Genomic DNA, 27170 nt, shown 5'->3' with positions numbered 1-27170 from the left:
GGTTGTTTGGGGTCGTGCGCTTGGGGGAGTTTGAGATGATGATGGCGGGACTTTGGGATTGAGAGGGTGAGGAGTTGTTTTTTTTACGCGGAGAATGGGGGAGGGGTTGGGGTAGAGGGCTACTAATTCATGGTGGGTTTGGTGGTGTGGATGGTCTTGGTGTTGCGTGGTAGGACTTTACGGGCTGTGAGGGAGTTTATAGACTCTTTTTCTTTCTTTCTTTCTTGCTAGTGGAGTGGTGGTTATTTGGACTTTGGAATTGGTAGTTTAAGGGACTGTTGTGTTAGGTATGGGTGTGTAGCATGTGGAATTCATATTGTTTTCATAAGACTACCAAAAAAGCTCTTGAAGATTTTGCAATGCATGAGTTGGCCTTTCAAACAACATACAATGCCACGCGCTCTCTAAATCACTTCAACGGTTATACTCTCCTAACTCGTACGTATCACCTTTTTTTCACAATCATATCTCGCAGCTCTTCCCCGCGATATCAGACCCCAAGTTTCCCTCATTCCCCCAAAATCCCGTACTGTCATACGATCCCCATCACCGCCCTTAACACCCTCAAAATTGTTGCCGAAAGAAGAAGAAAAAAACTCAAAGGAAATAGGGGTGTGAGAAAGATAGTGGTTAAAGCCAAGTACAAAAAAACCGCCTAATCTCCGATCTCGGGCGTTCTCAGTAAAAGCTGGAAACATAAGCACAATGCTCGAATTGCTTATCGAAATTGGCGCTTCGTAAACCGCCAAACAAGACATGTTGATCGATTTGACTTTTTTCCGTCTTAGTTTCTTGGCTTCGTTTTCCATGAGTATATAACAAGTACTATTTTTTCCTTACTGGAGCTTGCAATTTCACCGGAACACCAAACTCTCTCTACCTTTTCACTATCCAAACGACATTCTTACCCGAAAACCTTGGAAAATCCTCAATCCCCAAAAATTTAATCATGAAGGCTGTTTCTCTTCTTGCTCTTCTCCTCACTCTGGGAGCGGCCTCGGCCAAGTACTGTCCTGGCTCGGGAATGCTGTGTCACTGTAAGTTTGTTCGTCGTTCTTTCCTCGCGTAGGAAAGTATGAAGTTTATGTATGTTTGCTAATTACAAGATAGATAAGGGAGATTATACCTGCCATAAGACTTGTGTCCACTGCGATTGCGACCAGGAGGCGTGGGTTGATCACCAGAAACGCGCCTTGGTTTCGAGAGAGTGCAACTTCATCTTGAGTAGCAAACAAGACTGCTAGAAGTATAAGATTGATGCTGGGCGAAGCATGTTAAACGATTTTTTATTTTTTGCTTTGCAATGGTGCGTCATCTGTTAGCAATTAGCATGGAGTGAAACGCTTGTTTTGGGATAACTTGTTTTTGGTCTTGTATACCCCTGTGCAAGACTGTGGTCTTGAAGAAGCGCCTCTTTAGTAATAAGAATACTGTTGTTTTCAGTTACCATATCTTTATCTGACCTCACCACACTTTTCTGGATGCGCTGCTATTGATTATATTTTCGTATTACAATTAGAACCCCTATATATCAGCGAGATCTATATGTAGGCTTGGGGCAAGGTTACTTGACGAAATGTGTTTTTCCATTGCACTATGGCTGTTCACTTTGACTACCGGAATTCCGCAATAGTCCGACAACCGGGAATAATGTATAAATTTTATACGGAGGTCTGACAGTGTAACGTACGAATTGTTATGGAGATATCGAATTTGACAACGTAGATATGCAAATAGCAATGTAACGTCCGTCCCGTCTTAGCAAGACACAGTTTGGGGAGACAAACTGTAGGTACTTGGAAAATAAGCGACTCTAACATCTTCATTGCGGGAGATTTTTCTGCAGTTAACATCAATAATGTTGTTTGCCTGCTTCGGAACGGTCCTGCCCTATTTAACCTAAAAATCATGATCGCGTCGACGGGCTTCCGCCTAAATACGGAGAGCTTCTCTCAAGCGATAATACTAGGCTCCTGTATTCTGCAACACCATCATGTAATCGTTCCTGGACATTTAAACTCATGCAGTAACCAACCTAACCTTCGTAATGTCCCTACGATATTAAGAACTAATTATTAGATTTATGACCCCTGGGAAGCGCAAATTAGGAAAGCAAAAACTCACGCTCTGTGGAAATCTAATCGTATAGCTTTTCATGCGGTTGTGCTAATGCTAGGATATCAAGGTCAAATCCAGGTAGATAGTCGGCTTGATTGGCCAGAGAAACATCACGTGAGGGAGAATCCTGCACAACTGTGTAACTCGATGACTGGAAGGGCTAAATCAGTGTAGAGGCATGAACCTTAAACAACTCCGCACTCATTTGCTTCATCATAATAGAGCGACGGTGATGCATGGCAAAGATCATAAAACTTCGCAAAAGGAACGTCACCAACTAGTAATCTGAAGGCTAGTGCTAGGTAGAGCCCCGCTGCAATGAATAATGAAGAGAGTTTTGAATCAGGCGAAGATCCGGAGATGCTTAATTCACGTTTTCCAGGTTTGATTCATTCCTGTAGTTTCTGCAGCGTACAGGAACTCGATCCTAGCGTGGAACTCAAAAGAGAAGTCAATGATGACCTGTTTTCCGGAACCCTCATTAGGTATCGGGGCTCAAGGATACGAGATGGCGCGTTACAAGGCTGCGCGTTTTTCAAGGATGCTTTCGACTCGCTCCAGTCTATCTTGGAGACCCATGAACACGAACAAGCCAGCGATTCGCCCCGCTTCCGGCCAGAGAATTGGATATATGAACTGTACTTCATTGACTATACCGGCCGTCTAAAAACGGCTAGAGGCACTTGAAAATGTGCGATGGGTGAATTGGCGGGAGATGTTCGACATCCGAAGCAAAAAGAACCTTATTATTTCGTCCTGGCTCATCAAGGTACAGGGTTAAAAGAGTATGTCATAGCTTGAACGAAGTTTAACCATGGGACAGGCAACCCAGCAGCGGAGAGCATTCTGATTCGACCATTTCTGCACGATTTTAGACAGCAAGAATCAGCTTCGTGGGCAAGACAACGCCTTTACGAGTGCGAAATTAACCATCCGGATTGCGTATTGCCAACCTCTCCGTTTCTTCCCAGAAGGTTGTTGGAAATCAATACATTCAGTGAAGAGAGCGGAATGTGCGTCCGCGTTCATTTGAAAACTTCCTCCGAACCCGATGCCGCCAGAACAAAATACGCGACTCTATCCTACTGTTGGGGAGGTCCACAAGAGTTCCAGTTGAAAGATGGCACAGAAGACACGTTAAAGAGTGGGGTATCAGCTTCAATTCTTCCCAAAACCATCCGTGACGCTATCCAAGTGACCTCGAATCTTGGGATTCGTTGGATTTGGATCGACAGTCTTTGTATTCACCAAGACAACTCAGAGGATAAAGCGACCGAAGTTGCGCAAATGCACAAAATATATGCAGGTTCTTTCATTACACTCTCAGCTAGTAGGGCTAGCAGTTGCAATCAAGGGTTTCTTCATCAATGCTCTCTGCCTGCTCCAGGGACAATCGGGTACAGATTACCCTTTGCTTCGCCATCTGGAAGACTAGGATCCGTAATACTCTCTAGCAATCAGATGAAATCGCCGATTGATGAACGCGGCTGGACTTTCCAAGAGCATCTGCTTGCCCGTCGAGTTCTTCGATTTACCGATTTCGAACTCCACTGGTCTTGTGGGAGTATTTCGATGCATGAGAATGATACAATTCAATGCTTACCATCATCACTCATTCGCCTCCTAGACAAGATGTACAAGATGTATAAGGGTATTCGTACCGAGAACCGAAGCTGCAGGAATTGGATGGACATTGTTGAGCATTATACTTATCGCGAGTTATCGGACGAGTGGGATAGACTTCCAGCAATATCTGGAATAGCCCAGGCTTGGGCTCAAACATCAAATGATCGCTATCTTGCAGGCCTCTGGGAATCACATCTTCCTTTAGGGCTACTGTGGTCCCATGAACAGCCATTTCGGCAAGACGAATTCCAAGCATATCGTGCACCTTCATGGTCATGGGCTTCTACCGTTGGATTTGTCAAGTGGCATACTTTTATGCACACCGAAATTGATCCTAGACTCGAACTCATATCATGCATAACACAACCTGCTCATCCCCAGGCACCGTACGGCACTGTGCGATCCGGATCATTAATTGTGTGTGGTCTCGTACAACAGACCGTATCCGATAATAATCCAGAGTTTCCGGCATTAAAAAATGAAGATAACGAATATCTTGATCTTGATCTGGCACACGTTGACCTTGATTTCTGGGACGAGACACTTGCTTCCAAGATCGATGACAGCAGGATATTCAGTCTTCAGATATGTTGCTTCGACGAAACTACTGGCAAGGGGCCATCAGGACTTATCCTTACTACGAAAGACGGAAAGGAGTTTCTAGGATTGGAATGTTTTTCTTTGAGCCACCGCGAAGAGACGATTTGGAGGAGCTTGATGATTTCGAGGCACTGCTTGATCTAGCAGAAAGGAGGGAGGATGCTCAGAGATCTGCTTTCCATAGTAGTGTCCGACAAACGATCAAGATAATTTAAAGTTGGGTTGTCGTGATGGTCATTCATGATAACGGCAATAGTAATTCAGAACCGGTAGAATACATGCTCGACCCGCAATGCAACTTGTCAATCAAAACACTAGTAAAAGCCTGAAGCTGGTTAACTAAGCTCATATACTATGCTAGAAGCTATTTTATTCAGTGAGTTTCGACAGCATCCCATTTGCAAGTGACAAAGTCCTCTATTTCGGCTCACCAGCGAGCAAGATCGTTCTAGCTCTCATCGGCACGAAGATCGAATACTAGAGGAAGCGTATATGACAGCAAAACAACTTGACCCGTTGGAACACCCATGCATAGCAGCCAATATTAGACATAAGGCACTCATTTACCCAGCTGTCTGGCATGAACTCATTCGATGTTTAATGAAATTAAAGGAAAATATCTTAAATAGTCTCCGCACTCAGAAAAGGAAGAATTTGGGACTTGGAATTAGCCGTGGAAATAATACTAGGACAAGCAGAATAGAGTGGTTAAATGTAGTACTGGTATGCCTTACCTTCTCCTTTTTCCATTCATCTCCTTGCAAAAAACCGAAATCATGACCAAAGTCTACCAAAAGTCTCTCAGTTGCAGTGAATCCATCATACTTCCATAAACCTTCATCTTTCTCAGAAAATACCGATTCCAACACCAGTTTGCAAAGGTCAGTTGCTGGACTTCCCGATGAACATCTTGCACATCTATTCGATCTCTTTGATTTCACGATCCAAGAGCAATGCCATGCACTTTGCAGTTCGTATACTTATTCCTCATAAAGCTACTACGATCGGATCGGCGAGCCATGAGCGAGAACATTCTTCCCATCACGACCATGACAACAACGGAAGAAGGAAAAACACCCCGTTACGTACCATAACCAAGAGTTGCCAGAAAGCAAAGAGGGCCAGTTGCGTCACTCTTACGAAACATACCAAATTTGGTCCATATTTGGTGTTTGGTGGTGGGTCCCATTTCTCTTTGCTGAACAGCCTTACCCCACAATGACATCACAGCACCTCACCTCTGATCGCAATTCTACGTAACAACGCAGTTTGCACAAGACGAACCCCATATCCATATTAAAGCCTCAGAGTTCCCAATCTCCTTTCCAGCATCAGCAAACCCTCTTACAACTCTCTTCTCTAATACACACGTCTGTACACCTACATTCAACCCACGCACGTACCATCACCACCACCATGCCCCGCAACGGAGACGGATCCTCAGACAACGGACCCATTGAGGGCCAGAACATTGTCCACGGCAACTCTGGAGACGTAAGTGCTGTCTCCAATGAGTACTTCCGGAGTAAATACTGACAAAGACTGTAGGCCACCATGGACCACACTAAGAAGGTAGCTCCCATGCCTGAAGTCGAAAAGGGCGATGGTACGACCCCCTGTCCCCTCCCCACCGCCTCCATCCCGCTCATATGAGCCAATGGCAAACAAAACCTTAGACCCTTATCTTCCAAGACCGCACAACTGACACGACAACGAACAGGCATCGAAGGCATGAGCGCTTCGGGCGGAGGCGAGATGCCCAAGAAGGGCATCACAGGCCAGGGCAAAGCGGCTACAGACTCGAACAAGCCCCCGCCAGTCGACCAGGTCACCAAGTAAAAAAGGCACCAAAAGAATCCCTGTTAGTTACATACAGCGAAGAATGCAAGCCCCCTTCACCGCAACAAAGAGGCAAGCATCATCATGTAACAACATCGGTTCGGCGGTAGTGGTAGTAAAGTTACGTTGGGGATGAGTGGCCCACGGCCAGAAAGATCGGCTATACGGTGCGAAGCGGGTTTAGCTCACATGGGGCTCTCTCTTATCCCAGTCTAGCAGGGTTTTGGCTAGTAAGTAGTCAAGCGAGGGAGGGGAGGGGACCACGGGAGACCTTTCAACACTGGGGAGTCCCGAGTAAAATCGGTGCTTTTAACAGTCTTGTGTTGGCATTCCATTTCACCTACATTGGGGTGTATGCGAATGGGACTCTTTGGGGCATGAATTGTTTAGATGTAGCCCTACAAAAGGAGAAGCTGGTACTTTTCCTTGATGCAATTCAAACCAATCAAATCTTCACATGTTTGAGAGCGGGATCTTCCAAATCCCCATTTCCCTTGTCTTCCCCCCGGGCCCCGTCCTTTTCTTCCCACTCTAATCCCTCTTTCTTTGTGGGGCTTTTCTTCCCTTTCTTGCTTCCGAGCACAAAGCGGTGTACGCAGCTGATGCGTGGCTACGCTTCTCTCATTGTCTCCCCCCATTTCTCCTCTTTTTCATGCACTCAATGCAAGTACACGCAAGTCCTGAATCTTGCAGTCAGAGTGTGTGAGAGGGGCCTGCATTTGCTTTTGCCTCGCTGGCTAAAGCTATGTAAAGCTAAGCTAAACTAAACTGACTCTTCGATTGCTTTTTTTTGTCAAGAGTCCGGTGGAGATATCGGAGTTGAGCTGGGTTTTTGTGGCGCCAGAAAACGGTGTGATGTGTATGGTGGGGGTTAACTTCGTGTGGGTTGTGTGTGTGGTTATCAGGAAACTCTAGTAAGCGAACATCCCGACTCAAGTCCGTTTTTTTTCTGGGCTGGGCTGGGCTGGCTGGCTGGTTACCAGCTCCACACATAACGGACTTCGAGGGCGATTGGGGGGGGGGAGGGTTGAACAAAGCAAAGTAAAAAAAAACAAGCAAATCATGTTTAACACTTTGGCTCAGCTACCGCATTTCCCCCTCCCATTTACTGTAGTTGGGAATGTGTTACGGGCGCCAAGTTACGTACCTAGATAACCGGATAAGACGGTACAAGGTACACACTTTACACTCCCGCATAGCTGAAAAATTTCCATCCTAATATTTCCTTTTCTCTTTCCTAAAATGTACCGTTCCATCATGTTGCATGTCACCTTGTTATCGCGTTACAAGCTCAAAACCCCCTCCCCAATGCCCTCGGAAACCAGGGTAAGGAGGCATTGCGATCATCTCAGATTTCGAGTAGCACTCGCGCGGGACTTTCGGCGTAACCGGATGACGTGATCGCGATATCATTCGCGGAGCCCAGACCGACATTCTGATGTCTTGGGGGAGCGGGGCGGACAAAAACGGGCAAGTGTTGGTGTGTACTACTACATACTACTGCTGCTGCTTGAGCTGGCAGAGGATGTGCAGGAAGTGGGCTGGAAGAAAGGGGAAACGTCGGCGTCGAGAGGTGCATGTGCAGGATACTACAGCGAGACGAGACGAGAGAGAGGCCGTCTTGGTCTGGGCCCTTGCAGGTCAGAGGCAAGAGGCGCGGAGATCGTCCATGTGGAGAGTCTTGGGCCAGCATTAGCGTATGCGGAATGAGGGACGAGTGTGGAGAAAGTCACGCTGGGTGACACATTAGACTGACACATCAGGGGGGGATGGAGTTTGGGTCGGCTGATAAGATGCGAGTAAAGCGAAGGCGAGACAAGGCAGGCAGGAGACAGTAAGACATCACAAGCAACCAGAAAAAGATCATCATGTTTGAACAGTAGACATTGGTAGAATTGGCTAGATAGAGGCACCAGCCCTTGGTGTGACTTGTCCGCCATTGTGAACCCATCGAGGAAGTGATATCCACGAAGGAAATACCAAAAAGTCTTTCAAAGAAACTGTTACTACAACCCAGTTACGCGCCACAAGCTACGGACCCCGTCCTACGCCATGTGAAACCACGCCCCAAATTTTGCCTTTCCAATACGGACCTTTCTATTCTTCCTATTTGTACACCATTACGCCGACCCGTTTGTATAGAGGTAGGAGATTTCATTAGTCGTGATCCACGGCAACCATCCGCCGACCCAGCTTGCCCGCTCGCGCTCTTGATGGGTCGCATGATAGCATCGATGCTAAAGTGATCCCGCTGCGAGGGCCTCGTCGCTAACCGAAGTTGCGCCAGAGGCACTCTGCAAGTCATGGAACTTTGCATCAAAGCCGTCAAGAAAGCCATAAGAGCTTGAGGTAGAGCTGTGGTCGAAGAGGGTTGACCCAAAGACATCGACTGAAGAAGAATCCACCATGCTAAAAGCGGGTTCCATTGGTGCGCTGGTGGTTGGGCTGCACTTTGGGAACTGGTCGAAGTCGAAGAAGTTTTCCATGACGACAGGCTTCTCATCGACTGGTGCGAAAGGTTGAATAGAGAAAGGTAGGTCCAGATCGTCCGAAGCGAGGCTGCCGAATTCGACTGACACTGCAGGTCGCACAATACCGCGGCAGAGTATTGTGTCGAGTCGAATTCGGGCGAGGCCTCGAAGCTTGACGGGGGAGTCTCGGGTTGGCAGGATGAGTCACGGGGTGAGTCCATCGAGTCCATGGATACGGGGCTGGGGAAGGATGTAGGGATCTGCGCGGGGCAGATGGTGCTGAACGAGTCGTGTGTTGTTGAGAGGTCGAAGGGGGTTGATGTTGGTGCTTCACCGGGGTACTTTGATCGGTAGTAGCGGAGCTCGGCCTCCATCTGGGCCATCTTGTCCTTGTAGGCCCTCATGTTGGCCTCGAGCTCGTCCTTTTCGTTTTGGAGGACCTCGTACTCTTGTCGCTTTCGCTCACGTGAGTTGTGTGCGGCGAGACGATTCCGCTTTACACGCTCGATGCGTCGCTGCTCCTTCTCGTCCTCGGTCTTTGCGCGCTTTCGGGGCGGCAGGCTGGTCTTTGGCTCAGGCAGGACCTGGCCCCATGACTTTCGCTTCTTGACTGGCTTTGAGGCGCTGCTCTCTGGGGCCGGTGTTGATGAGGGTTCTGATGACTTGGAGGCGGAGCGTTGTGGTGAGGGCGAGTGGTCGCAGTTCTCAATCATTTCCATCTTGATGGTTGTGGGCATCATGGTGTCTGATGCCTGTTGTTGTTGGTGTGATGATGTGGCTGATGGAGGTGGGGCGAGGGGTGTTGATGTGATGGTGGATGTGTTCATAGTGTGGGAAAAGAGAGAAGAGTCGAAGGTGTGCTCGGCCATTGCAGTAGTAGTAGTAGTAGTGAGCGTGTGCGGGGACTTGTGGGCATAGTGGGTGGTTAAGACTAGGACCCAGGCTGTGCATCGAAAAGGACAGAGTGGCATGTCTGCCACCTTTTAATAGGCAGCTGCCAAGCACCCTAAGTGACCCCGATACGCTAGACCGCTTTGGGAAATGCGCTGGTACCGTAAGCCCGATGCACACCCCTACGCTAGGAACTCAGCCGCGGGCCGCGACTGGTTTCACCACCACCCTATCACCCTCCCCCCAAGTCCGTCAGGGGCCTGCGCTGCTGCTGCTGCCCTCGTCCTGCTCCACGACCTTACACCTCCAAGCCCTGGGCCCCTCTTCGCATTCATGGGTCGCTGCCCCTCCGCCAATGCCGCCCTGCAGCGCCGCTGAGAGAGGCGGTATGCGTGTGTATGCACATGTACGGCCTCGCTGACCCAGCCCCCAGAGCAGTCGAGGCCGAGTACGAGCTCGATTTAGCTCTTACCGGCCCACCTGTGTGCTGTGTCACCCACTAGACGGCAGTGGCAACGCGAAACAGACCAAAGCTGGCCGTATCGTAAGAGATGCCGTCAGCAAAACCCAACTGGCCCTCCCTGCCACTCGGCCCTTGATCTTGGGGCCAGCCTTCGCAGTCACGCACCCACCTGCATTATCGCCCTTAATATCTGCGCATTTACTTGTACTGTGTAGATAACATGTGCGGTCCGTATAGATGAAGACCCTGGCTGCGTTTCTTCTCGAAGCATCTGTACCCCATATTTGCAATCTACTCGGCCGGTTCGCTAGCCAGTCCAACCACCAAGCCTCCTGTCCCCACACTGCTTCGCAATCTATCTCACCTTCCAAAGTGCGGCCTATTGCCGGAAGATTTGCGCTACCCTAGTACGGACCCTTTGCTCCTCCAAGTAGGTACGAGTAGCAGCATGCAATGCACCCCTCGTCCCTACTACTCTATCGCTGCAGGAGACTGAAGCTGTCACACGAGACCCGTTGCCATCGGACCCCTCTTGAAGCAAAACGTCCCCTTCTGCCGGAATCTGGGGGGCATGGTGGCTTCCTTGGTGCCTTTTGGTCCATGTGAGACGAGCGGCTCTCCGGCTCCGGTCAGGGCGCCACCCACCAACCAGCAACCTTCCTAACTAATGTACCCTTGACATGTGCTGCTCATTCAACCGCCGGCACCGTCTCTGAATCCGAAATTGCTGCTGCACTCGCCGTGATCCCATGGTCCCGTCGCCACCACACATTCCACTGCTTGTGCTCAAATCCCATATATTGTCTATCGGAGGCGTGCACAGCCTTGGTCTTGGCGTCCTATGGGGCGTTTCTTGTCATGAACCGTCGCACTGTGCTCCACCGCTCGACTCGTCACCGTTTCAGGCACCGGAATTCGGACCTATCGCATCTTCAGAAATGGCGCTGCCTCGAGCCTACCCTTCGACATGGCTCCGACGATCGCCCCGAAATTATCCACATGATACCATCGATAAATGGACGAAATAAACCGTAACAACAGCAATAATTCTACCGCCTATTCTGTGCCGCCGTCTATCTAATCATCGTATCGGAAAAAAAAACCATCACACAATAATGATGACTGACCTGATCGCCAATGATTACTGCCGAATCCTAGCGCTAATAATAAGCACTCGATACTGCCGATGTCCTGATGTGTGGATGCAAATAGAATTTCCCGTGTTGAATCAACAAAGTCTACAAGATTGCTGCTGCCTACCCAGCCAATACCTCAACAAGTCAGCTCTCCGAGATGTCTCTGTGCGGAATCTTCCACTGTTGAGCCATCCAGCCGTAAATGCGCTCTTGTCATGAAAGCGTCAGCATTCCACACATGCAACCACTGACCAACATCCCAAGAACAATCAGCCCCCTTTGTCCCCCTCGCCTAACAAAGCGCTCAACGCACCAGAACCACACACAAACGACGATCCATCGGCACTCCTCCTTGAAACGGAGGATCTCTTACAGGTATCGCGAGAACCCCAACAGCAAACAGTTCTGTCGTAGATCCAAAAGTTTAAACCCTTTCACCCTATTCACTTGCTCCAAGCCCAGTTAACCCCGGACTGGTGTGAGATTACTGCGGACCCCACTTCCTTGTCCTTGCTTACACCATGCGTTCCTACCTTTGTTAATGCAAAACAGTGCAAGAGAAAGAAAGAGCGGTATAGTAACGTCTTGCTAGCGTGAGCATGGCTGTCGCGTTACTTACTTTTATGCTGTAGTCAGACATTCTTCTATGCAGCGATACAGTCGTAAACTTTGGCCAACATCAATAAAGTTTTTTTCTTTTCTTTCTCCTTTGCAAAGATATAATTGTTTTCGCAACCGGCGGGAAAAAAATATCACGCGACTGTGAGTACACAATGTAAATTTGCCACTTGCGGAGATTCTCCGTTGAACATACATCTTTTCAAACTTTTCTTGCTTACGGTAACGTCACAAAATGAAGATAACAAAGAAAGAGCGGAGATGATATTTCCGTAGTAGTGAGACCATTCACCCGCTGATTACACAATAAGAATAAGCAGTCCACATTGCTCACGCAATACGCTTTCCGCACTCCGTTCTTTTTCCGTCTACATTTTCCAGCCTACATTATGCACACGCGGTTCACATTCTTAATCCTTCCTACCCCTTGCTATGTAGCTTCCCATACGTATAATCTGCACTCCTGTCAGCTCTCCGGGCAAAATGCGCCACTGCCTTGGAATATCTGAAAAACCAAGTGTGATTTGCACAGTTTGATTTTTCGGCTTATATCAAGATATATTTATAACTATACGTGGTAGTAAAAGAGAGAATCAACATAACATTTACCAGCGCACATATCAATAGATTTACTGAGTGTTATTCTTGTGCGATATTCTCGATTACACTCATCAGCAAAAAAAAGCGAACTGCAATGTACGAAGAAGTCATATCCTCTTTCTTGCTTCCAATAATACGCTGTTAAACAAAACAACACCAATGAAGCCCTCATGTTCACGAAGTGCAAACATAATCCACGCTAAGCTGAGACTATCTAACTTCATCACTCTAGATAAAACTACACCCCATCTCCAACTGTGATGATCAAGCTCATTGATAGTGTTGGAAATTAGATAATAGAGATGTACAATAGATCTTGTGTTCTTTCCATTCTATATCCAGGCTAGATTAAATGGCCTTCAACATGCCATAATCAATTAAACATCTTGAAGTGAAAGATCTCAAAAACACATTCCCCTAACTCCCTTTTTTTTCACGCGACTCGGTAGCAAGATCAACAGTATCTCACAAACCAGAGCAGCAGCAACTTTACTCTGGATAACCCAGTGCCATACTGTATGCATGTTCTAAGGAATATCCGGAACCGCGAAACACCAGAATCGCCATATCGGACATCTCCAAGCGCAACATAATCACACAACTAGACAACAAGGTCCACCGCCATTATTATTCTCTTGTGAATGCACATAGTATTCACCACGCTTATGAATAACTATAGTAGTTTACGTAGCCCAAGGTGCCACATTTGGTATATTCCACTCCCCGAATTCATGCCTTCAATGAGAGACGCCCCGAAAAGATAAAGAATCTGTTTAAAAGAAGAAGAAAAAAAACAATCCCCAGCGCAACACAAATTCCCCTCAATCAATGCTTTTTCAAAGCGGCCCGCGTTCCCTAAACCGGGACGCCTACAAACCCAATCTTTGGTTTCACCCTTGCACCATCCGTACTCTCGCCACCCCATTGACTCCGCCACTCCTGCTCTTCACGCTTGATTTGCGAGAAAGCTTCGAGTTCCTCGGGCTTCATGTGCTTTTCATCTTCGGCATCTAGCTTGGGCAGGCCGTTGGTGCCGACGTCGATGAAGTCGCCGTCGGGACCTGGGATGCCGAGGCCAGCAAAGGGAGGCTGCTGGAAGACGGTGTCGACGACGAGGTATTTTCTGCGGACAAGAGGGGGCACGTCGGTGTCTTCGGGGGCGGCTTCTTCCCAACGTGCGTGGGTTGGTTGTGTGACCTTTGGGTAGCACATGAGGTTGGTGTGTGGATCGTAGATTCCTGAGAGGTTTGCTTTGCGGAGCTTGGAGAGGCTCGAGTTGAATCGACTGGATCGCGTTAGCTTTAGGGTCGTGGAATGGTGAACGTAGAAATCATTTGCTTACCTAGCTGCTGAGCCGTGCTCGAATTGCCAGTTGGCGGATGTGATGTTGACCTTTCGCTTTCCAGGCGCAGGCTTTCCGTTTGCTGTTGGCACACTGGGCACGCCGGTGTGGTAAACACTACTGGCACCGTGCCAGGCAACGTACTGGTTCTTGTTGTATGGCTCGCCTGGAGGTGGTAGTCGGTCATTGGGGTCCGCAAGCTCGCCCTCGACTGCGCCATTCTCCCTCGCTGCCGTGACGTAGTAGTCGTCAATGATCCTCTTGCCACCAATAATGATGCGCGCGCCGAATTCTCTGAAGACGGAGCGCGCAGTGACAACACCAATAGCACGACCCTTGTATGAGTGGGGAATAATCTCGCGGTCAATGAGATCCCTCTTCTCAGTGTCGTCTATGATGATCTTGTGGAGTTTCATGTGCTTGGTGAAGAACAGATAACTGTCCCTGAAACCACAGCATCGAGCGGGCTCGGTCGACAACATATACTGCCTCTCTCCTCTGCCTCTAATAGTGAAGATGCGCACTCGATAGTCCCGTCCACCCATGAGATTGCCTAGTTTGTCGACCTTCTTCTCGCCCTCTTCGTCTTCAGGCAGATCGACTTCGTCGTTGACAACATCCATCATGGTTCCCTCCTTGTCGATGGGGACGCGGGTCGTATGCGACTGCCCTCCCTTTGGCGGTCGTCCTCGACCTCCTCCAGACGGACGTCCACGCTTACGCTTAATAGGCGTACCGCCTTCGGAGTTGTCTGGCTCTCCGGCATTCCAGTCCGGCGGCCTGTTCTTAGGAGGTCGACCAAGTCGCTTCTTACGCGGGAAAGGCTGGATGACTGCAGGCGATGGTGAACGTTCAGAAGGCGCGGCTTCCTCGTCGCTTGCTTGTGCTACCGATGCGGCCTCCTCCTCTTCCTCTTCCTCCTTGGGGGTCTCGGCGCGCGACTCTGGGGGATCTATCATATCTTCATCGCTATCTTGCTGCGGTGTTGCGCTGCGAACGGGCGTGCTGCGACGCGCTGCAGCTCGAGAAGGGCGTCCGCGCGCCATTGTGTCGCAACTGTACTGTTTGTGTGGCGCTATGCAGACTATAGTTGTGGAGCCGAATTAAGTGCGACTCGGATGATGATGGCGGCTATGACATCGAGTGGAGGGCGATTGCGCTGCTCGGTGGTTGAGCACTGTAGTGCTGTGGACCGCGACGTGAAGGAGCTAGACAGGGATCATATGCACAGTCCGCGCGCGTCACGTGCCCATCTAGTCTTCTATATCGAGTAGTCAGGATGGATCTCCTTCCAAGTGCTCTTACTGCCGACTCACAATTACTTGCCATTTTCACTATTCCAAAACAACACCTTATTGTTGCGGTAATCGTGAACCGCTCCCCGGTGAGCATTGGATTTCATCAATGATCATCACAACTTCCTGTTCAAAGCCGTACAAGATGGTCTGTTGGTAACAGGCTAATTGATTTTCTTGTCGGAAAGCATATTAATAGAACTTGCGATTCAAGCATACAAGGGAGCCCGATAATTCGCTGTTGGAGCTGATCTGGAAATCATGACCCAGACTCACATACAACGGTCAAGCAGGACCGACCATGACTGTTTGCAGGCATGACCCAGAGTTCAAGAGCTACACGAGTGACTACCACCATCTCAGGTCATCTTACAGTACCCTCCACCGCACTCAGCCAACATCTTGATACCATCCATCAAGTCTTTGGCGTCAGTAGAGCACCCCATCCATTCATCATGCACTTTGATCTCCTCAGCCTCAAAACCAGGAAGAGCATTTCCCAGCTCCTATGCAGGAAGAACGATACTGAGTGAGTGTTTCATCCTTCTGATTTCACTCAGATATGCTGATCATCCTGAGGAGCAACTCGTCTGGCGTCGATCGTAACCTGATCGAGAGGGGGACAACTCCAGGTCCCTCACCAGACAAAGCTTCCGTCCGACCAAACGCAAACGATTCGCCGTCGAGCAACGAGAGTCCCTCAAGGCGCAAGGGTCTTGTAGGTTCACTGAAAGAGAACAAATTGCGAAGCATCAACTCTTTACGGAGTCTGCGATCACCAACCAAGGCGAAGCAACCCGAGGTAGAGACTTCGCCTTGTGCTGATGTGGGTACCGCTCGACCATTAATTTGAGAAATTTACTGATTGTATACTCACTAGAGCCCTCGCACTCCAATGCCCCGCCCAAGGTCGTCTCTTCTCCTCAGTTTCCAAGAGTCACCGGTCGATGAGCCCTTATTTGACTTAAGTCGCACGGACTCGACCGATTTTGGCCATGAGTTTTGCTATTCGTCACCACTGCCTATCCCTTCATCAGAAAATCAAAATCCGCAATCATTTGACTTGCCCTCTGCTATACCTGATGGCACTATCCCTTCTTCACCAGCTCCACTCCGGAGGCTCTTAGACCAGGACCAGAATGAAGATTATCCATCACCAATGTTCGGCCCGGCATTCGACCTGGATTTAACTTGCGTGGACTTATTGGCTCCCCTTCAGGATGATATGCAGGAGCCTCACCAGATCCAAGGCACTTCACAAGAAATGACTGGAATCGTCCAAGCCGCCGCAGAACACCGCCATGTTCCAACCAGAAGTTCTGAAAGCGAACAATCCAATACTGACAACATCACGGAATTGGTCAATGATCGTCGATTCATGCAAGGAGACTCCACCGTTCACGAACTGACGGAAAAGTTTGATCAGCACTGCCTTGATACGAATGCAAGCACGACAGACCCTTCTAACAATGTGTTGATGATCATCGGCAAGGACTACGTGTTGAGAGTCTTTCACAATGGAGATCTCAAACGCCGCATCCGTATCGCGGTATATAACGGCCACGCCTATGCCCCTAACAACGAGTCGGAGATGATTTTTGCCCGTCGTGAGGAAGACTTTGCTGCGGCGGAAAGGATATTGCCTGAACTCGACAGATTCGTTGTGCTGAATAGGGATAAGCTTGGAAACACGAACAGGGAACTGGTGCTCGATGAGGCTCTTGCAGAAGGTATACTTCCCGAATGGCTGGATCTCGACCTGGACATGGAGAGTACCGAGCGATTGCATAGCCGTATCAGCAACGCTGGCAAGCGACAGAACCGCGAGAGCACGTGGGGACAGCATGCCGGGCTCTACGACGGAACTGGCTATGGAACGGGATCTAGCTCGCGTTCTTCGACGGCGGCCGAGACTGGGATGGACGATACTTGCCGTTATGTTGAGAAAGGCAATCCCGAGGACGATATTGCCGATATACTCCCTGGTGTTTACGAAAAGACCTATCCATGTCGCTCGACACCCGACTCGTCTCGCTAAGTTGACCCCGCGGGCATGGAAAAGAGCATTGCTGGATGAACTGGATACACTTTCGGGTCTGAAAGCATGATGTCGTGTTTTCCGCCACCATGCTCAACATACTCGGCCACCGAGTTATCGCTAAGCAACAGAATTAGGATAAAAGGGAGCATGATGGAAAAAAGCATTCGACATCATTAATAGCACGCAGATATTCGGGTCCGCACCTGCGACGTTCCACAGTTATATTAGATAGTATCAATGCAGCCATTATCAAACTGCGCTCTGATTCTGATGCATCACATGTTGGGCTCATTCTCACCCTACAGAAACGGGCATGCGGGGGCTGTTTTGGGTTTCCAAACTCTCTGGTGATGGCACCACCCGCCTTACAGGCTCTTACATCAACAGCAGCACAGAAAGTAAAGCAGCGAGCTTTTCGCACGCAGGCAGCCGAGTCGATCATCCGAGTCTTGCAGCGGATAGTACGACAAGGCGTGCACCAAAGCAGTAAAGGCGCAGCTCCAGAATGCGATCCTTACCGTCGTAATCAGGCCATGTCGGCTCATGACCACTTACACCCGAGTTTGAATGGGTAGAAGTGGGCTTTTACTAACCCCTTGCACCACTCACGACAAAGAGCAACGCGTAGCCGCGGTCCCCTCTTTTTCCACATTGCCTCGTACGATAACATGTGCTGTGTCGCTTCCTCCTACCACTGAGGGCAGACGGAAGGGGGAAACAGGAGCGCATGCTTTCCGTTTAGCATAGTAATCGATGAAGCGTGCGTGTATGGGTGTAAGTGGTCAGACTTGCGCATCGGCGCCGAAAACCGACTACCGGGGCGCTCTTTTAAAGGTGACCTGTTAGCAAGTGCGTATGGTATGCGATTCAGAGTCAGCAGTAAAGAAAAGAGATTCGGCCCTGTTATTCTTTTGGTTTGCTCTGCCCATTTGACCATTTTCTTTGCTTTACTACGTACCCCTCATTTAAACTGCCGATACCCCACGCGGAGAAGCAGCCAGATTAGTAGGTAGCCATGGCTGTCAGCGAACAGCCTCCTATCTCCGACAACACCGACACCGTTATACTGGGCTGCGGCATCATAGGCCTGTGTACTGCCTACTATCTGACCGAGGCCGGTAAAACCAATCCACAAAATGTGCACATTGTCGATTCCAGTGCCGAGTTGTTCCATTGCGCGTCGGGACTCGCGGCGGGGTTCTTGAGTGCTGATTGTATGTACCTGGGGCGGTGTGCTGCATCTTAGAAGTCTCCAACACGCCCACAATTTCTTAATCCACCTCGAGTTCGTATATCTAATTAATAATTTCTCCGTTCTAGGGTTCGCACCATCCGTATCCTCCCTCGGCACTCTGTCCTTCAAACTCCACTCCGACCTCGCACAAGCACACGGCGGCCGCAAAGCATGGGGCTATTCCTCTTCAACCGGTATTTCCCTCTCGCAAGACAGCGAATCGGCCATTGCAGGTAGCGGCGAAGATTGGCTGGAAAATGGAACAAGCAGAGCACAAGCAGCGGGTCACAACAAACCGCGGGAAGAGCAGGTCACTCGCCCAGGATGGCTGCGACGCACACAAGAAGGAACCATGGAAGTCATTAGTCGAGACGGAACGACAGCACAGATAGACCCATTGAGGTTCTGTCAGTGGGTACTGGAAGAGGTCAAGGCAAGGGGCGTAACCATACATCAACCTGCACGAGCAACGGGTGTGATTCAAGACTCCGACGGCGTACTAAGTCGTGTACGGATACAACAAGGCGACGACACCGAGTCCCAAACCGAGCGTAAGACTCTCCCCACACAAACGTGCACCTACCAATTGCACATATACTAACTATGTAAACCCAGTACCATGCTCCCGCCTCGTAATCGCCTCCGGCGCCTGGTCCCCCCGCGTCTTCACAACCCTCTTCCCCAGCTCCAAATCCCGCATCCCCATCTCCCCACTCGCAGGCCACTCCCTGCTCGTCCGGAACCCATATTTCAACCCCACAGACGCTGACACCGAAGCCTGCCTCGCCATCTTCGCAACCGATACGCTCGGCTTCTCGCCAGAATGGTTTGCGCGACTCGGCGGCGAGCTGTACCTTGGGGGTCTGAATAGTACGACTGTGCCGCTGCCGGATGTCGCGACGGATGTAAGGCCGAGTGAGAGGGCGATTGAGCAGTTGAGGCAGTGTGCGCAGGTTATGATGGTTGCGGTGCCCGAGAAGGAGATGGAGGTTTTGAGGGAGGGTTTGGTATGTTTGATTTTTTTTGCTTTTCCTAATCCTCCCTCTTGCATATGTGGTGCTAATCGTTCTGCTATGTATAGTGTTTCCGTCCGGTAACATCGAGCGGTCGACCGATCGTCGCGCGGATACCAGACGAGAAACTGGGGGGCCTCAGGACAAAAGAAGAGGCCAAGGGAGGCGTTTTTATCGCTGCGGGACATGGTGCTTGGGGTATTTCGCATGCTCCTGGTACGGGATTGGTGCTTTCGGAGCTGATGCTTGGACGGCCGACTAGTGCGAAGGTGGAGGCGTTGCAGTTTCCATTGTAAAATTGTCGCTATGTAAAACTCTGTAAGGTTGGGCATTGAGGTGTTTATGGAAAAAGAAAATAGAATATTATGATATATGATTTGATGTATACAAGAGTTTTCTTCACCCCTGGGAGAATGTGCTTACGGCTATGCAGTAGGGTGCTCAAGTAGTAGTTACGGATCAATCAGAATATTCGAGCTTGTGATAGGGATGTTTTGCAAGTTGATGACTTGATCGCGTCAGAGAAAACATGGCAGCTGTGTATGATCCATATCACGTGAAACCTGGAAAAAGATGGATAGTAAAGTAGCATATATCTTCAATGAATCGCTGCCGTCACATACGTCAAAGAGTCCTAACCCATCAATGTCATCTCAGCATCTGATTGAGTTCTTTTGCACAAGATGCATAGTATGGAGGGCCAGTGAATGTTTAGGACTTGAATATTCGAATCTTCAAGCATTTGAATTTAGGGTAAGGGGAACCAAATTCAGTGTATCCAGGTAGAAGAATATCTCCATTGAAAACTGTCACACATTTTTTTCTCCTAAAGGGCTGTGGTGTATTTTTGCCAGCACACCGCGGTTTAGAGCTGGAAGAAAGTGGGTTGTACGGCGCTAGGGCGTCTACAATGTGTATTTGGAGTAGCATTAGCAACGAGTGATGCAAAGATTCCAATCGTACGACGATTTGCTGGTGCAAGGTATCTGTGAGCAGGTGGAGAAATAGAGTATGGTAGAGGAACTAGGGACTGGTATATAAATAAATGGTATTGAGTGTGTTAAGAAGCATGGAATGAGAGAAACAATTAGCTAAAAGTGACTATAACACATTCGACATAACGAAACAAACTCCTCAGTATATCCATGCTCCCGGCATCTTGCTTCTTGGTATCTTTTGACCACTTTGTGTGCGTTCTTTGCGAGCTTTGGCAGCCATGCGGCGTTGGAAGTGGACGTTCCGCTTGGCTTCCCATTCTTTGTATCTCTGTGGCCACCAGCCATCGTTGAAATCAAAGAATGGCCATCCCCGGCCATACCTGGCTTCAACTGTCAAGGACTGGTACTCTGAAACAAGCAGATAACCACATGCTTCTTCGTCCAATTCCCACTCAAAGCCAAGCTCCCACTCGCCCGTTTCAAGAGCTCGAAATACAACTCTTCTATCATTATGATGAAGCAAGCTTTTGAGCAAGGCTTTCGAACCAAGATTTGCAATCTGATTACTGACAAACTGCTCCACATTGACTCCTGAGTTTGATAGCCATTCGAGAAAATCGCCCCCTACTTCGAAAGAAGTTTCGCTCCTCAAACAGAGCCTGAAGAGACTTTTGAGCAGAGAACCTCCTCCTAGCTGTAAATGATCAAATACATCTGATTTTACATCAAGACTATCATACTTGGCTAGTAAAGTTTGTGAGGCATACTGCTTTCCACTCATCATTGAACAAAACGCTTCAATGACAATAAGTTGTGTTCTTAAGGCATCTTCGCGGAGGGGAATACCTTTGCTTTGTTGATACAGCCACTGAATCATCTTAGATTCTTTGGGGGCAAAACACCAACGCCTTAGATAAAAGTCGAGATCTACCGATAACTCCGTGTCTTCAAGTACATAACGACATATGGTGATTCTGTCGTGGGTCAGAGAAGGTTCACCCCAGGATAGTGCATATCGCAAAGGAGAATTCCCCCAAATATTGCGGCTTTGTTTTAGGCCGAGCCTTAGAAGCAATAGATAGATATCTGCCCTAGAATAGACTGCAGCAATCTAGATCATTTATCAGGAACGCTTTAAGAAGGTGAGCATGAGGGTCTTACATGAAGCAAAGAATTCCCCGAACAATCGCGCGAGAATGGGTGTATCACCCCGCGATGAAGCAAGTCTTGAAACTCTTGGATTCCACCATTTTCCATGGCAGAATCAATATCGCTTGGAAATTCGTCAACCACCGGAAATGTGCTGAGGCTCGGCAGCATTACACCGAATGACCGGCGCTGAATCCACGTCAGTCCGTAGCCGAGTACGCTCCAGAGCAAAGTTGTCTCATAGTCTTCAGAAACGATGGGTTCATGGTCATATTCGGAGCCTGAACTCCTTTGCTCCAAGTTTCCTGGCATACGTCGAACTATTTTCCGCCGATGTACCCCTAGTCTTCGAAGTGACCAATGGACTGGTACTACTGATGATGAAGCACGCGTAGTTCTCGTGGTCGATAACGAGGTCATATCCTCTTTAGAGGATACAATCGCAGATTTGCTGTCCGGGATGGGAATTTCCATATAGCTTGGACAAGTGGCTTCGTTGTTGTTTTGGTTTTTGAGTAATACAGGGCCAAGTTGCATTCTAACATGAACAACCACTCAGTATAGTCTTATTAATGATTAGCCTTGTTGGAAACTTACAAGATGGCTCCGCAGTTCGCACCAAGGCTGGCATTTAGAAATCCGATTTCTCTCTCGATTCGCTTTTCAAAATCTTTAACATCCTTTGCCTTGAGACTGAACCTCAATCCGGTTTTGAGTTTATTCATACGTGTGCCAGCTTTCGATGTTGCGGGAGTATACTTATCGACCATCGCATGGAATGGCTCAAGTATCTTCTCACAGCTCTTCAGACATTTGAAGATCGTCATTGAGGGCATTGGAAAATTTTCTGCCTGTAATGATGTCTGCCGTTCCGTCAGGGCGCGGACGTCTTCCAACAAGGCTTCAAGACGCTCCAGTAAGTCCACCAAGCGTTCCAACTCTTGTTGTGCATCCCTGACATTACGAATGAAGGTCTTGATGATCACGATGGAGTCAATGAGCTGTATTGATAGGGAGGCAACAGCCATGCCACTAGCAACACAGGAAAGAGCCTCCATGGTCAACGATATCGGTCAGCTTAGCTTACAAGACAGAAATATAGTAATGAAGAGTAAGACGAGAACAACGCATGATTTAGGGCTCAGCTGCTGGAAATATAGGGCTCAGTAGTTCAGCCTTGCGCCAGCCTACCCCTACAGCCTATGCACGGTATGCATGGTGGTGGCGGTGCATGCAGATGCGCTCTCGCTTCGTCTGTATGCATCAGTTGATACAGCTGTATGCGTCGCGAAGCGCCGAAAGGAGGTTGTACAACACGCAGTATAATTGTTGCCGATCGAAGGTGGGCCAATTCCTGGCAGTTCAATAACCAAACGAGCGCTTCAAGGTGAGAGTGGAAAAGTGAACAGTTCTTCCTATTAGATCCTAGCCAACAACCCAACCCCCGAAGCGAGTCTCAGCCTTGTCACCAAAGGAAAGAGCACCACCCACCCTCCCGCTCTTTCCCCCACATATGCAAACAGAGAATAAACACCCCAAGTCCACATACAGGCAAAAAAATCCAAGCAAGCACACAAAGCACCCTGATAATATAGAAAGCACATTTGCATTTCCTCAATCCATACACAACGCATACCTAGTACCTACAAGATATACAAACTCTCAGTTTCGCATCATGGGGCTCCCCCCCAACCAACCAACCACCTAATTCTCTGCACTGGCATGCAGCAGCAATTCCTCCTCCTGCTGTCCATCAAAACTACACCAAGCCAATGAATTTTTTTAAAAAAAACGCCAATCAAATGCTTAGCCAGAAAGTTGAACAATCCCCAAAACACACACATCAAAAACACCATAGAGTTTTTTAACTACAAAAATTCCAGGCGTTGTTTGTTTTTGGTGTGTTTTCGAGGGCAAAACTATACAAAGTTCATAGCCATTTTGCTCCCACCCCACTTTAATACCCTCCCTCTCACACGCTCCTCTCAATCGTTCTTACTTCTCCCTTTGAAAATGCTATTTGCAAAAGGAACATAAAGACGACCAGAAGAAGAAGAAAAAAAAAGATCAATAATCCACTTTTTGTTATTGATGATCTGTTGTTGCTCCTATATAAAGAAGGTAGCCCCTCCCGAACCAGGCTAGCACCTGGGGTCTATATAAAATATATAAAGTAAAAAAAGTTTCATTTCAAACATGGACACGGCAAGCTCCGGTCCTCCTGAAAGGGGGTAATCATTGAAGAAGCGAAAAAAAGACAAGCAGTTGTTTGAAAAAAAAACACCAAAAGATGATGATGGATAAAAAGTTGTCGTCATGAGTGGGCAGAAAATAACAGCCACAATGCCTATACACAGGAGAAGATTGAATGGCTAGCAATGCTTCGCAAAGAGACTGGTAAGCAAAGGTCCTCAAGTTGAAGAGAGAGACAGAAGGGAGATGCGGGGAAGGTTGTTTGGATCCGGTTTCTCGATACGATGGTGGAGACACACACACTCGTCATCAAAGCCTGCTTTGCTAATGGATGCGAATCATGGCTTGACGTTGAGGGGCAGCAGACAGAAGCGCAATGGCGATGGTGACGAGAGTAGTCAAGAGTCACAGGATGCTGCATGAATTGCCCGAGGACCTGAAAAAAGGTAACCTGTTAGCCGCTTTGCAAAGATAAAAAGACGCCCACAAAGGTTGTGGTGTTGTAATGGAAGCAAGGACTTTGTGAATCTAGGCTCGGACGGACTCACGCATATCTGTTGCGTCATGGTGACGAGGACAACGGAGATAATGCTTGTCTCGGCGCAACAGGCTCTCGGCATCAGCTGCACCAAAACGGGGCCATAAACGTTGCGACGCACGTAGCAGAAGCCGGCATGCGAGATGTCCGGAGCCCGGGATACCAGGATTCAGGGAATGTGTGCGCATGCGCAATGCAGGCCGGGTAAAAGAGAGCTAGACAACTTACCAGCGCTGCCCGCGGATCCTACCAATCCACGAGTACACAATCTTGAGGCGCTCGCGGACCCGTTCTGTTTGCAGCAAAATGTACTTTTCCTCTTCCACAATAGGTACGACGGAAGCAAACCAATATGGAAAAATGGCCGGGTCCTCTGGTGGCTCGCCATAAACCTGGATGATTCGCTCGCGGAGCCAAGGTGCGCTGGCTTCCCTCATCTCTCGAACAAAGGCTGTGCAGCTATCGAGCAGTTGTTGTGTGGATAAGGTTTCAATGGCAACTTCCGTGGGGAGCTGAGTCTGCGGGTGATCGCGGAAGAACGCCTCAGCATAGTCACGTGCCATGGTGGTTTCGCGCTGCTCTAGTATCGCTTCCTCGGCAAGAGAAACATCCTCAACACGTTCGATGCGGCTGACATGATATCCATCAAGCATGCCGTGCGCTCTCACCTTGAACCGGCCTACGCCGCGTGTTTCGATGAAGCTACGCCCATCGCGCAAAAGCTCGTAGTTGACAATTTCCAGTAGTGTGCCGTATTCCAGAAAAGCAACCGAACCCAGATCGCCTTGTGGAGCGCGTGTTCGGTTGTACATGACCATACCAAACTGTCTATTGCCCTCGATGACACGTCGCATCATAAGTCGGTAGCGGGGCTCAAAGACGTGAAGAAAGGTGGGCATGGATGGAAGCGACAACGTGCAGATGAACAGTGGAACGTTTAGCACGTTGTCGCCCGCCTGCTCTTCCGCCTTGAGGGCATCTGCACGAGCACCTACCAAGTCTGGGCAAAGTCCATTCAACAGAGAGTTGAGTATGACGTTGCTTGACTGGTTCTGTAACGAGGCAGGGACATGCAGGCCTCTTCGGCAAAATGGGCAAATGCTGGAGTGATCCATGACGCGGGCAAGACAACGGCGGCAAAATGTATGACCGCACGACGTTGTTGTAGGGTCCAGCATCAGGTTGTAACAGACGAGGCAGTCTAGCTCCTTGTGTATTACTTCCCTTAGGCGTTCCAATAGCGTCAGGTCGAGGTGCTCGTAATCGTCCCCACTTGCCGATAGTGACTGGTAGCGGATCTCGGAAGTGTACCGGAGGTTGCCCAGGTCAGCCATGGTAAATGCAGACGCAAGATGCCCGCCGTGCAGTTCCTGTTGGTGGCCTTGGCGTACAGACGTCTCCTTTTCCTTCTCGTCCATGGATGCATCGTCTTCAGGCTGGAGCAATTCAACGAGAAGTGTCGGAGTGGTTTCCGTGGTTGCGGTATGCTTGGTTATTTCCATCTTGATTAGGTCCATCAATTTGGCCAGAGTCACGTCGACAGAACACTCCGCCGAGGCGTGTTCGGCCCCGCAACCCAGCAATGGACATGCAATGCCCATGAGACGGTCTAGTGTATTGGGATATGATATGTTGGTGCGAGGTTGTGGAGGCGGGAGGCAGCCGCGGCAGACGGTATGACCGCAGGGCAGGGTGACCGGGGTGCTCAGAGGCTTGGAGCATCGTGGACATTGGATCAGACGAACGAGTTGGCGGGCATCGCGGTGGGCGTCTAGGGCTACGGTGTCGGAAGCCTCTGTGGAGCGGGCATTTTGGCACATGAAGGCCGGTGCAGAGAGTTGAGGCTCGAACGAGTGCTCGACGCTATCAAGGATGGAGCACCCTTTTGTCCGTTGGCGATTCATGTAGTAGATGCACTGTGTTGTGCAATGGCTCCGACAGCCATGTACAGTGGAAAAGCCCTTGTAGTGGGTGGGGAGCGGGCCGGGAGGGGGGTGGGGTGGATGGTAATGGGCGTGTGCAGTGGGCGAAGTTGGCAGCAAGGCTGGTGGTCTCGAGGATAGTAAAATGCTCAAGACAAGCAGCGCGCGTGATGGTGCTGAGCTGGATGACGACTGCGGCGGCAGGTGCAGCGGGGGGTGGCAGTAGTGCTTGTGTTGGTGGAGGAGGAGGAGGAGTCGGGGGAATAAAGGGCCAGTCTTGAATTGGCAGACTGCGGCGGTCAAGTGTTTATTGTTATAATACAAGCACAAGCAGGGCTGCGTGGCGTGGGGGAGGGTGCGAGCAAGAGTCGCGACGCAGCGAGGGAGCGTGAGGGTAGTAGTAGGAGCAGCAAAGGGAAGAGCAGAGGGCCATGTTCAAATGGGGTCGAGTTGCACTGGTCATCCATGCTGCGACGGATAGTTTGCAAAAAGATCGGCGATGTTGCTCGCGCGCCGGGCTCGTATCAGGTCGAGAGAGGCTGGCGGCCGATTTCTGTGTCAGCTCTGGGGTTCTCGGATCGAGAGACAAGGCCGTCATCGGGCGCAGGGCTAGGCCAATCCGGGGCCCGCTTGGTATAAAAATTGCACGGTCCAACTGCAGAATGCATCAAACGAAGACGACTGACGACTTGCTTGTTTTGCACGCCACCTGCACCCCGACTCGTGTAAGTAGAGTATCCCGACCGACCGCTGCAAACCACCGTGCCGCGGCCCATTTGCCCTCCCGTGGCCCTGTGTCCGGGAAGATGGAATAGTAGCATGTCGGGCTATATTGGCCTGTCCTGTCCTGTTCTGTCCTGTTTGTCAGCGGCCACCAAGCAATTCCAAGTCCAGCTCCAGCCAGCTCAACTTCCAGCAGCACCAGCACTGCCATGTCATGTCCATCTCGGCCGCGCGACCCGCGCTGAACAGACATGAATGGAGGCATTGCCGGAGCACATTGGCCTATCCACTCTTGGGGCCGCATAAGTTTTGTCGACAATGTCTACAAGCAGCGACGATGGGCTTGCAAGCGTCATGGACGTCGAGTCTAGCAAGACACCAGCCAATCAACATCTGCGCCCGCTGGCACTGCCAAACGTC

General features: G+C 49.5%; 11 protein-coding genes across 11 annotated transcripts; 6 read left to right on the top strand and 5 right to left on the bottom strand.

The window, feature by feature from the left end:
• Window positions 1-949: 949 nt before the first annotated feature.
• COCCADRAFT_33721 (uncharacterized protein) lies at window positions 950-1244 on the top strand (the record flags this gene model as incomplete). The annotated part of the gene is made up of 2 exons (XM_007710471.1): window positions 950-1037; window positions 1111-1244. The coding sequence occupies 2 exons, from the start codon at window positions 950-952 to the stop codon at window positions 1242-1244; spliced, it is 222 nt and encodes a 73-aa protein (XP_007708661.1).
• Window positions 1245-2814: 1570 nt separating this feature from the next.
• On the top strand, window positions 2815-4488 carry COCCADRAFT_23333 (uncharacterized protein; the record flags this gene model as incomplete). The annotated part of the gene is made up of 2 exons (XM_007710453.1): window positions 2815-2887; window positions 2942-4488. The coding sequence occupies 2 exons, from the start codon at window positions 2815-2817 to the stop codon at window positions 4486-4488; spliced, it is 1620 nt and encodes a 539-aa protein (XP_007708643.1).
• A 1272-nt stretch (window positions 4489-5760) lies between these two features.
• On the top strand, window positions 5761-6183 carry COCCADRAFT_86588 (uncharacterized protein; the record flags this gene model as incomplete). Its single annotated transcript, XM_007710515.1, has 3 exons — window positions 5761-5838; window positions 5893-5950; window positions 6065-6183. The coding sequence occupies 3 exons, from the start codon at window positions 5761-5763 to the stop codon at window positions 6181-6183; spliced, it is 255 nt and encodes an 84-aa protein (XP_007708705.1).
• A 2237-nt stretch (window positions 6184-8420) lies between these two features.
• COCCADRAFT_23332 (uncharacterized protein) lies at window positions 8421-9523 on the bottom strand (the record flags this gene model as incomplete). Its single annotated transcript, XM_007710452.1, has 2 exons — window positions 8421-8689; window positions 8761-9523. The coding sequence occupies 2 exons, from the start codon at window positions 9521-9523 to the stop codon at window positions 8421-8423; spliced, it is 1032 nt and encodes a 343-aa protein (XP_007708642.1).
• Window positions 9524-10757: 1234 nt separating this feature from the next.
• On the top strand, window positions 10758-11036 carry COCCADRAFT_33718 (uncharacterized protein; the record flags this gene model as incomplete). The annotated part of the gene is made up of 1 exon (XM_007710470.1): window positions 10758-11036. One exon carries the CDS (start codon window positions 10758-10760, stop codon window positions 11034-11036), a length of 279 nt encoding a protein of 92 aa, XP_007708660.1.
• Window positions 11037-13217: 2181 nt separating this feature from the next.
• Window positions 13218-14750, bottom strand: COCCADRAFT_86641 (uncharacterized protein; the record flags this gene model as incomplete). Its single annotated transcript, XM_007710514.1, has 2 exons — window positions 13218-13647; window positions 13705-14750. The coding sequence occupies 2 exons, from the start codon at window positions 14748-14750 to the stop codon at window positions 13218-13220; spliced, it is 1476 nt and encodes a 491-aa protein (XP_007708704.1).
• A 704-nt stretch (window positions 14751-15454) lies between these two features.
• On the top strand, window positions 15455-17037 carry COCCADRAFT_2028 (uncharacterized protein; the record flags this gene model as incomplete). Its single annotated transcript, XM_007710438.1, has 3 exons — window positions 15455-15528; window positions 15579-15825; window positions 15880-17037. The coding sequence occupies 3 exons, from the start codon at window positions 15455-15457 to the stop codon at window positions 17035-17037; spliced, it is 1479 nt and encodes a 492-aa protein (XP_007708628.1).
• A 1018-nt stretch (window positions 17038-18055) lies between these two features.
• COCCADRAFT_23329 (uncharacterized protein) lies at window positions 18056-19583 on the top strand (the record flags this gene model as incomplete). The annotated part of the gene is made up of 4 exons (XM_007710451.1): window positions 18056-18254; window positions 18361-18825; window positions 18890-19281; window positions 19356-19583. The coding sequence occupies 4 exons, from the start codon at window positions 18056-18058 to the stop codon at window positions 19581-19583; spliced, it is 1284 nt and encodes a 427-aa protein (XP_007708641.1).
• An 838-nt stretch (window positions 19584-20421) lies between these two features.
• Window positions 20422-22432, bottom strand: COCCADRAFT_23328 (uncharacterized protein; the record flags this gene model as incomplete). The annotated part of the gene is made up of 3 exons (XM_007710450.1): window positions 20422-20919; window positions 21387-21912; window positions 21972-22432. The coding sequence occupies 3 exons, from the start codon at window positions 22430-22432 to the stop codon at window positions 20422-20424; spliced, it is 1485 nt and encodes a 494-aa protein (XP_007708640.1).
• A 914-nt stretch (window positions 22433-23346) lies between these two features.
• On the bottom strand, window positions 23347-23529 carry COCCADRAFT_86692 (uncharacterized protein; the record flags this gene model as incomplete). Its single annotated transcript, XM_007710513.1, has 1 exon — window positions 23347-23529. A coding segment is annotated over one exon (183 nt), but the record flags the coding sequence as incomplete, so codon positions are not given.
• Window positions 23530-23972: 443 nt separating this feature from the next.
• COCCADRAFT_33714 (uncharacterized protein) lies at window positions 23973-26009 on the bottom strand (the record flags this gene model as incomplete). The annotated part of the gene is made up of 2 exons (XM_007710469.1): window positions 23973-24003; window positions 24334-26009. The coding sequence occupies 2 exons, from the start codon at window positions 26007-26009 to the stop codon at window positions 23973-23975; spliced, it is 1707 nt and encodes a 568-aa protein (XP_007708659.1).
• Window positions 26010-27170: the final 1161 nt, after the last annotated feature.

Source organism: Bipolaris zeicola (assembly GCF_000523435.1).
Source record: "Bipolaris zeicola 26-R-13 unplaced genomic scaffold scaffold_18, whole genome shotgun sequence".
In the NCBI taxonomy this organism is placed as follows: Eukaryota; Fungi; Ascomycota; class Dothideomycetes; order Pleosporales; family Pleosporaceae; genus Bipolaris; species Bipolaris zeicola.
This window is presented reverse-complemented; position numbering and strand designations above follow the sequence as displayed.